This window comes from Ambystoma mexicanum, chromosome 8 (genome assembly GCF_040938575.1).
Source record: "Ambystoma mexicanum isolate Mex_15411 chromosome 8, UKY_AmexF1_1, whole genome shotgun sequence".
NCBI classification, from domain to species: domain Eukaryota; kingdom Metazoa; phylum Chordata; class Amphibia; order Caudata; family Ambystomatidae; genus Ambystoma; species Ambystoma mexicanum.
In genome coordinates, this window is record NC_090929.1 from 498540168 (window position 1) to 498554573 (window position 14406).

Genomic DNA, 14406 nt, shown 5'->3' on the forward strand with positions numbered 1-14406 from the left:
ACTTGGGATTTTGCAGGATCTGCTTTACGCCTATCTGTTCTTTGGACTAGCAGCCTCTTCTGACCAAGCCTCCCTACTTGGTGTCTCATTAGTACTCTAACCTTCCAGCTGGCAGTCCTCCCTAAGACAGACGACTTCAAACTTTTAAAGGATGTATGCTACTCCAGTTGGGTGTACCCTAAGGTGATAGCCTGCACCTGAGTGTTGTGGATTGTGCTGTGTTCTAATTGGCTCATTTGACTAGGGTCAATTGGTTTCTCTGTGGTAGCGCAAAGTAATATAAGGGTCAGCAGCTATTGTGGATTCTAAACTGGCCTTAACTATGGGTGTGCTTTCATACCTCTCCTTTGGGATCTCTCCTGAGTCTGCATGCTTTTTTCTGTGTGCCCTGCGTGTCTTTTTCTCATAATGTAACTTTCTAGGTAGCTTGGTGAAGTGATTGCTACATTTGTGTTCAGATTGCAAAAATTGAAACATTTTATCTCCTGCAATGTTTGCTGTAGCAGGAGAACAAACAGGAGGCTTGTTACATTTCATCTTTCCGCAGGAGACTGTTGCTGGTTTTCTCTTTCTCGGTAGAGGGAGAAACAGATACATTGTATTTCCCTAGGTTATGCAGGCCTTCAGATTTGTTTTCCTTGAAAGAAGTGCTGTATAATGCAAAGTAACACAAGCCTTGTTTGGTTTGAAACGTTGTTCTTTGTTCGCGCCCTTCTCATGGTCAGGTAAAATCTCTTTTGTCTACAGTGAGCTTTTAGCTCTCTTAAACATACAGGTCTCACATTGGAAGTTGTTTTCTCAGCCCTGGGGACTTTTAGTTGGCTATTATGACAGGCACCTTCGCTCATAATCTGATGGGGTGGGCACTGTGACGATCCTTCAGATGGTGTCACTTCTCCCCAGGGGAGAACCCCTCTCCATGAGGCTAGGAAGCTGAGGCCGCTAACCAATAGTACAGTATCCAAAGAGGTGGTGGCTGGACAATCTGTACAGGGAAGGAAGGTAGAGTCCATAGTCCGCTTCCCGACAGCTCAAAAAGTGAGCCGTGACGAGAGTGGAAAAAGGCAATTAACCATCACGAAAACCTAGGCCCCACCGCTGAAAACTCCTGACACCAAGTACCAGGTAACGGAAATTATTAAAAGACCGGGAGAGGGGCAGGGGAAACTTTAGAGATCCTCAGAGGGCACCAGTAGTATCAGGATGGTGTAAAGAACTGTTAGCTGAATACACACAAAGATTAAGAGCAGTAAAGTGACAAAGCTAACCCTAACCTTGGCCATTGGGATTAAAATCTGTCAGCATGGCTCTAGAAACCAGATGCCCCTTGAAACATATTCAAGGGAGTATCTTCTCAAGTACAGTCCTAAGAAACCAAAACCTGTCAACAGGTCCTTTGGAGCATCATTGACGAGATTCAAAAAGATTTTGAGCAAAAAGTTCCTCTTTTTTGTATGGGGGCTGGGATGAGTGAGGAAGTGAACATATGAAAAAACAGCAGTGTCAACACCAGCTACCTACCTTCCCACTGTACAGGATATAGGTAAATCAATTCCTCTGAGGAAATATGCAGCCTCATGAAACATGCCCTATACCAAGGGTGGATTTGTCAAGATGAATTATCTTTTCCGACCAAACCAAATCCTATAACACCAGCCTTTTATGTACTACCCAAAGTACATAAAAATGCACTAACACCTCCTGGTAGACTTATAGTGTCAGTGATTGGATCATTGTTGGAACCTTTATCCATTTACGCCGACACCTTCTTGAGTCCTTTTGTTACTAAAATGCAGTCATATATACACGACACGACCGCAATGATCCACATTGTTGAACAATTGCAAACCGGTCCAAATGATATCCTTGTCACTCTAGACGTTGAATCCTTGTATACCAACATGATGTGTGGAAATAATGCACCAATACCTTGAAAAGAGGAGGATAGATCAAACAGAACCCATCAGACTTCATCGCGGAGTACATTAGGTTGTCCCTCACTAAAAATGTCTTCCTATGTGAAAATGTGTACTATCAACAACTACACGGCAGAAGCATGGGGGCCACCTTTGCCCCCGATTTAGCGCATTTATTCATGGACAACTTTGAAGAACATTCAATATTTGCAGCTACAAATCCCTTTCAGGGTGAAATAACATCATGGCATCGCTATATAGATGATGTTTTCATGCTATGGAATGGTAACAAGGAAACGTTGACTGCCTTTTTGGTATGGCTCAATATGCGGGCTCCAACTATCAGATTTACGAAGTCTTCTGATATAAATAGAATAACATTTCTTGATTTAGAAATCTTTAAAACAACAAAGAACACACTTGGAACCACACTATACAAACAACCTAATGACAAAAACATGCTTTTGCTGTACAGTAGTTTCCATCCACAGAGCCTCCGGGAAAACCTCCCCTATGGGCAGTTTTTACACCTACAACACAATTGCAGTGACATAGAGAATTACAAGGTTAATAGTCAAGAACTGAGTAAAAAACAAAAAAATCACCAATATCCGTCTAAGATTATAAGAAGGTCCATGAAGCAAGCACGTAATGTCAATCGGGAAACATGCCAGGCAAGACAAGAAAGGGCGCAAGAAGAGAGGATAACGTGCATTTCCTCCTTCTCACCAATAAGTATTGACTTGAGGAAGATCATACTGAAACACTGTAAAATCACCCAATCAGATGACTTCAAGCTAAATACCCCAAGATTCGCCTTTAAGAGAATGCCGAACCTTCGAGATAAGTTAGTCCATACCTATCCGGTCAATAAAGATTCACTACCACATTAGAATCCCTTATGGCATTTACCACCGGTCTGTGGACATTTCAAATGTGCGACCGGGCTGGCACATTGCAAACAGACAAGACAAGTCTAGACACCAGCCCCCTTTCCTTCTTTTTGAAATAAGCTTAGAAATAGAAAATGCATTAATATAGAATAATTCTCATTTTGATAGTACTCCGTGGAGAGCGAAGGTGACTGATACAAGTAAGTGGCATGATTTTGCAATCAATCTCTCACTTGACCCAGCTGCTGAGACAGCATCAGTAATAGGTGTTTTTATGTGTTCTGTTATCGCCAGATCACTCGGCAGACAACGCGCGCTGACTGAACAGATGGTGTTACACACTGCTTTATGTCTCATGACATCGTACACAATTCCTGATCTGTGGGACTGCACATAAGGGTCTCAGATTTACCAAGTAAGTGATGCTAATATCAACGTTTGATACCGGATCTAAACATAATGATACACCTTAACAGGGTTTGCCTCTGTCTTTGATCATTAGAACAGACATTGAGGTCTCACAGTCCCGGACTTTGAATATCTTGTGAGTCCAATTCATGCTCCACATGTGATGATCTTCAACTGAAAGTCGAATCTTCTCTAAACGCGGAGACGCGACAACATCAATTTGTGGATGCAAACAGACTGTACCCAAACACAGGTACCTTCCTTTTTAACTAAGAATGGGCACACCAATACTATCTTAGGGAATGTTGTGTACTTCGAGAAACGCCTAAGCCATTGATAAAAACAAACCTCTTTCTTCTCCCCTCTAGTCACAGACTCAGCCTGACGCTGAAAAATAACTAAGGAGCACAATTATTCTTGAAACGGACTACCTCCCACACCTAAAGCAATCAGGATATAAAGGTTAGTTGGGTAAAATACTCCCTTGGGTGTTCATGTGCAGAACAAAATAGACCCACACATAAATGTTGGACGACCAGATTTTAAAACACTTTATTTTATTGTCACATTTATAGGTTGTAGTGACGACGAACAGGGCCCCGTGCACAAAGCCAAATACTCCTCATCACCAATTGTAAACTGCGTCCTGAAGACGGTTACTGAAGATACACCAATATCAAGAACTGTCTCATTTCGGTTGAATCCTCTGTACCTAGAAACATGAATTAGTGTTTATGCTCCATGTTTCATATAAATCTTATCATGGTTCTTAAATAATCACTCGTGTTACTAACATCACATTTGACTGAAGGAACAGTTATATTGAGTGGGTATATATGCATTACCTGTTCACACAGTAATACACTTTGTTCTTCGAAACGCAACTGACAAGATTTATTACAAATGGCTTTTATTTGACTTTGTCTTTTAATGATTTGTTATTTTTTGTACATGCATACTAATTAAAATATCTTATGTTAAATCTGGCCTATGGCTATATACATGGTTGGTTGATAGCCCATAACTATTACTAGGGGAGTGATTTACCTATATCCTGTACAGTGGGAAGGTGGGTAGCTGGTGGCATCATTGACGAGAACAGAGTTCTCAGGAGGGCAATTGTTGATGGAGACGTAGAGGTCCTTTGGGCACACCCCAGAATCAGCTAGTGCTAGTCCATCGAGCCAAAACCCAATCGTCGTCTGTTTTCAGTCTGTTACACATTGCATATTGGTCAACACCAGATCTTGCCAAGAGTCTCGTCTTTTCAGTATATGACTTTAGTTTTGCCTTCCTCAAGATAATAAAAATCCTTATTTTTGTCATTTCCTTTTGGCTTCTAAAGCCAGAAGAATTGAGAATCCTTTGAGACAGTAAAGCCCTAAAGAAATGGAGAAAACCGAAAACCATTTTGTGATAGTTCTTGTGCCAGTCCCACAAAAGGGTGGTGCTGGAGAGTCGAGGGGGACTTCAGGAACAGCTTCATCATCCCAGTGGTGGCAGACTAAAAGATGTGCAAAACCCAGAGATTGTATAAACCTCCATAAGGGAACAACAGACCTTATTGAGAACTGTGAAATACATTGGGGAACAAACTAGGAGAGGGGAGTCATTCTCCTAGCCCCACGAGAACATTATGTGATTATTTGATTTTCTGTTGGGGTACGAAGAACCCAGAACTTGTATGGAACTTTTGCTTTGAACAACCCGAGAGGCATTTGAACGCTCTCCTGGACTACAAACAATAGCTGGACTTTACAGTGTTTTGTTGTAGTGGTGACAGGGACAGAGTAGGAGCCTTTGTAACTGGGACAGTGCCTTTTTGTTTTGACTTGCACAGACTTCCTGACGAGCACCTGAATTTTGTTAGTTTAGGTACGTTGATCCCCTTAGAGTTAGGGATAGATAGGCTTGATTTTTCATTTAGTAGAAGTCTATAGGAACCACTATGGCACCACGTGCTCAGTTTCTTCATTCCTTGTCGCCACAGCACAGAGAACCCAGTATGGGTACTGTAAGGGTGCAGAAGGAGGAGACTGGTACACAGGGGGGCATCGTGATTGCTATAGAATTATTCAGTATAAAAATAAAGAGAAAACCTTTCAATCACTATATCTATGAGGGGCTTCTCTGCCTCAACTAAAGTGCTAATCTGTCTTTTATAACTTGAAGAGTCCACCATCCTGTGTCAAAACGTCCCTATCACTGTCCCTTACACTTGTTACTGAACTGAAAGGTTGTGCCAATGGTCTTGGTCCAGGAAAATGAGTCCCTCCTCCTGGACTGGATGGCACAGTTCTGGTCACAAGTTCCTCACCAGGGGGAATGACTCCCATCCCCTGGTTTTGATACTTGACAAACAAAAGGATTGCTAACACATTGTGTCAGAAAGTTCACTATTTCTTTACTCCAGGGGGAATTACTCCCTTCACCTGGATCACTGGTTTGGTCTTCCTTGTGAGCTCAACTGCCAGGAGAATGACTCCCTTCTCCCAACCTTCCTTGGCTTTGTTCTCACAGTTCACAACACCAGGGGGAATGACTCCCTTCCCCTTGCCTTTCTTGGCTTTATTTCACAGTTCACAGCACCAGGGGGAATGTCTCCCTTTCCCAGGCCTTTCTCAGGTAGGGATGTAACGGTATAACGTTATACCGTTAAAGATACCGTGAACCACTCAATTGAACAATAATAACTGTCACATTGTTTATACCGGTATACTGTTCATACCGTTAAGTGCGCTTTTCTATCTAATTTGGAAAGGCTGCAGTAAGCAAGTGCTGCACAGTCTTGGTCTTGCACTGTTGGATATGCCATCTGCCAAGTAGTTTCAGTTAGAGCAGTTTTTAATGCCATTCCATAAACCACATGTGCCTGACACAAAATCAATATGTTAGCAATAGGAAGAATAAATACAGTGCCAAGATTGGAAAGGGTTTACTTTGGGTTGGCGGCTTTGGGGTATATATATTTATAATGGATAATGTTTGCTAAACATAAGACAATGGGGTATTTGCCTGGTTCTATCATTGAATTTACATACAATAAGTCACACTGCGAAATTCACTCATCTCTGTGGGTATTCCCTGCTGCCATACCAAAGGGTAACATCTCTGTGATTACATGAACACCTTCTTTTGGCCTGCAAGTAAACTAAAGGCTGTAACGTAAAGAGAGCGTGCGTGTGCATGTGTGTATGCGCACAAGCTTATACTACCATCAGCCGCCATTGATCTGTGGCATGCAGGTTATAAAGATGGCAACATGTTCATCTTCACCAGTAGCCAGTGGGGGAGCTAAAAGCCAAAATGACCACTTAAGAAAAGCTATTCAGTTTGCTTTGCCAGTTGCAGCAGCCCCCCCCCCCTCTCCACACGTGTGTTTGTGTTTGGTGGAAGCAAGGGATGGCATTTCAGTGGAAATTATGTTGAAAAGCCCAATTCTGGCCCTGGGTGCCTGGTTTTGTTTGTGATGATAAATCTGACAATTTATGACCTTTTAGAAAATATTTGTTAAGATTGGTTAACTACACCTGCTATACCGCGATAACCATGATATACAGTCATTTGGCAAGAAGGTTATCGTACCATCATAAAACTAATACCGTGACACCCCTATTCTCAGGCTTATCTCTCAGTTCACAACGCCAGGGGGGATGTCTCCCTTCCCCATGCCTTTCCCAAGCTTACTTCACAGTTCAGTACACCATAGGGAGTGTCTTCCCTCCCCCTGCCCTTTTCAGGCTTACTTCATAGTTCACAGTGCCAGGGGGAATGTCTCCTTTCTCCTGGCCTTTCTCAGGCTTATCTCACAGTTCAGAAAACAAGGGGGAGGGAGGTGCTGGGAGTTTCTCGGCTGGACATTAGTACCGGTTACAAGAGACTTACCCAGAGTCTTTAGCTCACTCTCTTTCACAGAGGAGAAATATCTAAAACATACCAGTCTTTGTCCTGCCCTAGGGCAGTCCAGCACCGAAATGCTAAGCAATTCTTCTCTGAACAGAGTACCAACAGCAACCCCAGACACGTGTTTCGGTCTGGTTGGACCTCATCAGTAGGGTGGAGCTGTGCCTCTCTAAGAATAGTGAGAAAGGGGACCACGTCTAGAGTCCCCTAGTAACTTAGGGTGAGACCCAAAGTTACTTAAATATGCAAATATGTCTCCCTTCCCCATGCCTTTCCCAAGCTTACTTCACAGTTCACTACACCACAGTGCCAGGGAGAATGTCTCCCTTTTCCTGGCCTTTCTCAGGCTTACTGCACAGTTCACACCACCAAGGGGAATGTCTCCCTTCCTGTGGCCTTTTTATATACTTGGTTTTACAGTTCAACCCTCTACTGGTTTGTTCTAGCAGACCTGGTTCACTCTCCTGCTAGGTACTGTCCCAAAGATGATTACTTATATGTATCTACCCTTGTGGGTGGGGTTCCCAGACCTGTATCTCTCCACTACTTTGATTTGGCAGACCTGGGTTACATTCCTGCCAGGTACTGCCATGAGGAAGATGATGTGCATTCTGTTTCTGTTCTCGGGTTCTCGATCCTTCCCTTGTGGTCAGTTGCTTTACTTGACACCCAGCATGGTGGAGACTCCCTCTGATTCACTCTCGGTTTCTGTGCAGTCCCAGACCCTTCTCTGATGGTCATTGGTATCTCTGTTCCCACTGGGCTGAGGGAGTTTATCCCTGAGGCTTTGCTTGGCTCTCCACTCCACCCCCGGGTCTCTCGCATTCCCAGTTCTTACTTTCCAAACGGGACACGTCACAGGTTGTTCCAGGGTTCGTAGTTCTTCTCGCCAGCCTCCCTGGTCCTCTTCTGTTCTGACCAGTCTTCTCCAGCATCTCCTCAAGCCTCTCTGACTTCGAATGGTTTTGGTACTTTCACTCGCTTCCCCACAGGTATGAGACTGCCACTCCTTTGGTAATCCTAGTAGAAGCATGCTTCCTGATGGCTCCTCTGCTGTTTTGTCAATGTTTCACCCTCTTACTCCCTTCTCGCTCAACAGCACTTGACTGGACCTGAAGGTCCACTTCACCACAGGTGTGGGACTGCCACTCCTTTGGTAATCCAAAGCTCTGCTGCTTTGGCATCGGCAACGTTTCGCCCTCCCCTCTTCACCCAGTTCGAATCACCCGGTAGCTCTTGCGGGCTCCTGACTTCTGCAGTAGAAGATGCTAAGTCCTTCTTCAGTTTCCTTATTATAGGGCTTGTCCCGCCCATGCGTTACTTCAGTCCTTGTTGTCAACGGCTCTGTGGTATTCTTTATTCTTCTTGTGAGTCACCTCGTCTCAGTTCTTTTAGTTTTGTCCGTCTTCCATGCACTGCAGTAATACCTGGTTCTATTAGCAGTCGTGGTTAAATCTTTAGGTTTGCAGAGATGCATCGGAGTGTTGGGTAAGGTATTGAGGTCTAAACTATAAGGAGGTGTGTAGGCTGTTGGTTGAAGGGTGTGGGGTGTTGTACCGCATTCTCCCTAAATGGCTGTCCTCGTCCTTTTGAGGGGAGTCTCTCCCCATGAGATCCTCCCGCTGAGTACTACCCCCAGGGGGACTATTGGGTAGCAGCCTCAACTCCCTGGCCTCATGCAGAAGGGGTTCCCCGGTCGGGGAGAAGTGACGACATGTAAGGATTTGTCACAGTATCCAACACACTTTGAGTAGGGATAGTGTGACACGAACGCCGTAGTCAACGCCTACTTTTAGTTTTGAAGACGACAACTTATACTCCGCCCTATGCTTAGATAGCGGAAAATGCTTACCCTGCAACTCTAACCAGATATAAGCACTAAATACATTGTTAATGGGTAAGTCACAGTTGTATCCTTTATATACATATCCTTTTTTTGAGCATTTTAGTTTTTTGTATGCTCAATATATTTAAATAAATGAAATAGAACAAAACTGAGAGAACCCACCTGGGGAGAGGGTTGAACACAGCTCCCAATGCTGGACCATTTTTTGAAGTCCCCTGTCAAGGCTGCTACCATACCATTAAAACACAGTATTGCACATCACTATGCACCGTCCCCATCTTGGAGATGGCATTCGCTTCCTTCATGGCAGTACAATATACAACAATTTTGTTTTGGCTATCCTTTGCACAGGAGCATCGTGGCTTGCATCTATTACCACACCATGAAGAGAGTAGAGATGTGCGGTTAGTTCTCTTTTAGGTGCATTGATGAGATCAAAATAAATAGACCTGTAGGTGATTGCTTGCTGAGATGCTGGGGTGCGTGTCGCCCCATTTACAATTGTCAATGGCATACAACGTAAGAGGTGACAACCCTATAGATAAGTGGCGTATTCAGAGTATTTTTTAGGTGAATAAATATATGTTTTAACTGTATGAAAGGAATCCTTTTGTAATTCATACTTCTTGCAACTAGTCATTCAGGCAAATTACTTGCCACTTTTACACAATAAAGACAAGCAAATACAGCCAGCATAAAAACATAGAAAACCGACATAGATTATGCTGCCTTCTGCATCCACCCACAGAGGACTGGAGATATGTTTGGATCAGTAGTACAAGCAGAGAGGGATCAGAGTAAGGAGATGCAATATAATTGCTCCCTGATATGAAGAGGAGCTTTAAACTAAATGTGCATCTTTTAATTTTCCTGAATTACTAAGTGCAAAAAAGTATGGATTGTAAAAGTGTACCTTTTATAGTGTTAATATATATATATATATATATTTGTCTGCCTGAAAATACTCTCTCATTGGGAATCGGACTTACTTTTTTCTTCCTAATAAATCTACTTACTCCGAACTTCAAAAAATGTCAATTTAAACACACTCACATTTCTGGCTATATACGTTTATACATAATTATCAGAAGATCGTGGCAGTCAGGCCACAATAGTCCAACAATGTTCCCGCCTGCCGTCTATACCACCATCTACTGTACATCTTTGTCTTTTCTCTGCATCTTCAAATACTAACTTTGGTCTGTGCCCATTCCTTTAAATATTATATTACTGATTTAACCTCTTCCAAATTTGCTGAAAAGTGGTTCTGTGCAACGGTCGCATCCTGAGAGCAACTATGTCATAACTGTCCTAAACGTTCACCCTCCTTTATTTACTTTGGCACATTTTCATTTTTGGCACTTTCTTTAATAGACCTGGTTCTTGGGCAATATTTATACATATGTGGCATTTACATGCCTCTCATAGCTTCCTCTTGCCCCCTCTATACAGATTTAATTCCTTGCATCTCTCTTTGGGAAAGAATGCTTGTTTGGATTTCTGTGACAAAGTTTTTTTCTTTTTGGTTAGTCGATAGTCTAGGGAAGCTCCGGGGGCTGGATGCCACCAGTCTCTCTGATATGTAGGGCTGGGAGGAGGTAAACGTTGGATTCCCCAGGCTCCACACACAAACTCTGACCTATGCTGTTCACCCAGTCACCCACATTCTTACTAGCTGTCCCTACCTCCCAAAGACCCTATTTCTGGCTTAAACCTATGAATCCATTCTCACTCAAGGATATATATCCCAGCAAACTCTGGTGGGACTGTGGTGTTCGTCGGAGAAAATGGTGCTTTTCTGGAACCAAATATGCCCTGAGGTGTTACGACCAGAACCGGTTTATCACACATAGCTCAACATCAACAAGACACAAACAAGAAATGTGGTACCTATAAGGGACCATGAAATTGTTGGATCCTGCACCGCCAAACAGTCATGCTCACAACAATGCTTTTATTTCATGGAAAGCTTAAGACACAGTCATCAACTTCCTTGTGCAGGCCCGTGGGCTTGAGAGAGTAGCTTTGGCAGGTGTAAAGGAGGTCGATTTAGCTACGATTTAGAAAACAGGATGCTGGTGGGCCCTTTTAAGGGCCTGGTCACATCAAGGCAGGGATGAGCGAACCAACCAGGAACAGCTGTGGTCCACTGTTTGAATTTTAAGACCCTATCCCCATGCTCGGCTTGTTTGGTTAGGCAACTGAGCGCAGTTTGGTGTTCGTGGACTCCAGGGGAAGGGCAGCTTTTCTGTAAAGGCAGTCCTAGTTTTATAATGATTGAAGGTGTTCATAGAAAGAAAGTGGGAGAAAAGAAGTGGATGAGAGTGGCAGTGCAGGAGTGAAGCAAAAGGGAAGAGGAGTGAGACGTGGAAGAGGTGGAAAGACGTGAAGAAAGATACAGATAGGGGAGGAAAAGCAGAAAAAAAGAGTGAACATATGCCTAGGGGAAGGAGCAATAGGAAGGAAAGGAGTGGAGGATGTTGAAAGGCAAGAGACATCTGAGAAGTTGTGGGGAGGAGGAGTGAAGTGGAAGGAGAAAGAGAGACGGTAGACACCAAGATGGGTGAGAGACAAATAAAATCACAAGAGATGGAAGATGAGAGAGAGGTGTGGGAGCACAGGGAGGAGTAGAGGAGAAGGAGTGAAGGGAAAGGAGGTTAACACAAAGACCAATGTGCAGAAAGAATTGGATGGGAGGAATGAGGATGGAAGAGAAAAAGTGAAAAATGAAGGGCAGGGCTGGAAGCTAAGATAGGAAGCAAACAGAGGAATACGTGCAGGGAGAAGAGGTGAGAGGAGACAAGATGGGGAGACTGAATAAGTGTCCAGAGGTCCCATTTTGAAGGGGGCGCTTGACAATCCGGTGTTAATGGAGACTATGGCAGAGTCTGCCACTAGCAACTTGCCGCCTACACCAGAACATGTCCAGGCCACGAAGTGTGGTGACGGGTGGAAGGGCTCAATTGTGAGATCCACATCCTGATCAGGCAACCAAGGAATGACCACTCAGCCAGGACAATAAAGAAGTGCAGGGACACTTGAATCTTCACAGACTACAAGTGACTTTCATTTGGCTGGCAGGCGGTGGAGCCCTAGGAAAGATAGGGATGGAGTGATAGACTTGGGTCCTTAAGCAATCTGGAATTTTTCATCTTTGGTTTCTAGGATTGTCCCCCATTCCTGCACAATCTACCTGAAGCCTTTGGCATATTAGTGTTGCACTTTTGAAAAAAGCGATTTGAGTCTTGAGTCGTCCATTAATTCCAAGGCCATGATATCTTGAACCTCAAACAAACCTGTTCCTCTTTTTTTCTTCAGTGACCTTCCAATTACCAGTCTCACACCCAGCAAACACCAGTGCACTGCCCCAACCCCCATTGACTCAGTGAAGGACTATTGAAAAGTTGCTCACGATAATCACCAAAACCCACAAGTACAACGAACAGCCATAGTCTGGGCACCCTATGCTCATATATTGCCTTTAATGTTGTGAAAGAATGTTGATGTTTTTTGTGCTCATAACTATGCAACTACTTTGTAAACGCCTGTTCATTGTACTTGTAAAACTATATGAGACCAACCAGTAAACTACAACTAAAATAACATTTTTGGTACATATTGGGCACCATTTTGTTTAGCTGTGTGCTTTTCTGTGCACAATACCCCAAATAAAATGAGAATGGCTAGTTAAGTGGCCTTGGTATGGGCCTCATGCAGGAATGAAATTGAACCAAACTGAACTGAACTTGACTTCCTTTTGTGTAATAGCTATTATAGTAAGTATATTCCATGAGGAACGCATCCACTGTTTGTTGTAGTCTTATATATCTGGTTGCTGCCATGGTTGTGATGTCATAAGGGAATGCATTGCAGTGGAATGTTATGTTTCCATCTGATTGAATGCTCTAAGGAGTGTCATTTACATTTCGTGCTTGCTAGGGTGTGGATGGCCAGTAGTCTGTCTGACTGAGTGTCTCTGTCAACTCACCTGAAAGTGAGAACTTTCCTTAATGTGTATAGCTTGTGAATGGTGTACAACACAGATTAAAGCTACTTACGCAAGAATCTTGGATCTGGCATCTTATGTGATTCAAGGAGCTAACATCACAACACAGTTCATTTGGTTTTGCTGAAAATCACATTTGGTGGCCTAACAAAATATCATGAACCTCCCTCCCTTCAACCCACTCTGTAACACTGTCATCCACTATGGGGTCGGCTATAAGTGTCATGCCCAAAAGTCTTAAAGAACATGGGAGGTGGCTGTGGAGCAAGTTGTAGGCGCCTTCTTGACTAAGTTGTTGTTAATAGAGGTTCTCCTCTTACTCCACAGTGTTCTGCATTTACTACGTGACCCGAGGGATCCTGCAGGAAAACCGTCAGGAGCTGATTGTGTTTGTCCTGTCGGTGCTCCTAGTGATGGTCAGGTCCATTGTGAACTTCATCGTTGTCACAGATGCTGAGAAAATCCAGCTACTGGTCAGTAAAAAAGGGTATTGCTTGTCTGTAATATGGTGGGCAAGAGGAAACAATGTACCTTGTACTGCACATTTTACTGACAAAAAATGTTTGCCTGCTTTTTGACAAGGATTTCTTAACTCTTAACAAAATAAGCTCGTAAATGTTTTTCCTCCCTCTTTCTTCAAAGTTATTTTTGTTATATAAATACGACTGAATGCCCTAGAGCAGTGGTCTTCAAAGTGTTTTGTCCTGGGCCCCTCACGAGCAAAGTTTGGGCAGGCCAATTCCCCCCCCACAAAAGGGCCAGATGGACAGTATGTAGAAATCGCTAAGAACTTTTGCGTGCCGTCACTGCACCCTACTCCCAGTACAGATCCTGTGCTCTCCCCACCCTACTCCCATCACTATCCGAGTGCTGCCGCCCATCCTGCTCCCACCACAGTCCCATAACACAAGCATACGCACATCCATACACATTTAAATAAAAAATAAATCGCCATAAACGTACCTTCTGCAGGGGCCTGCGCGTGGTTGCTAAAATGCCCCGCTGCAGGTTGCTGTGCCCATATGTGCGAGGAGGCGCAGGAGCACCCCCTCGCACAAACATACATGCGGTGTCCCAGCCAGCATTTCCAATGAGCTTTGCAAGGCTGGTGAAGCAAAACACCCCCATCGTTGCATGGCTCAGTGATCATGTGCGGCTGGCGGTGAACTGTCAAAGGCAAACAGTGTTTCCCTTTGACAGTTCAGCCAGCCCAGGAGCACTCCCTCAGCTGGAAAAAGCAGGTAAGGGAGTGCTCAGTGTTTCACTCGGCTGGCTCCTCGGCTCCTCCATAATGGGTGAGGTGGCCAGTGGGTGGACGCCCCCTCACCCATTATGGATGAGCCGGCAGGCTTGGACTGGCCTATAGGACAATAGGGTGATGACGTACCAAAAATGCAAAATGCTAGTGTAGGCCAGTCAAAATGGGCCACTTTT

At 44.0% G+C, this 14406-nt stretch overlaps 1 protein-coding gene across 1 annotated transcript in view; it reads left to right on the forward strand.

Moving 5' to 3' along the window:
* Positions 1 to 14406, forward strand: part of LOC138472144 (uncharacterized) — a 502005-nt gene that overhangs the window by 207686 nt on the left and 279913 nt on the right. The window contains exon 4 of the mRNA XM_069610159.1: positions 13300 to 13445. Within this exon, the coding sequence (XP_069466260.1) occupies positions 13300 to 13445 (146 nt within the window). The remainder of the gene's footprint in view (positions 1 to 13299; positions 13446 to 14406) is intronic.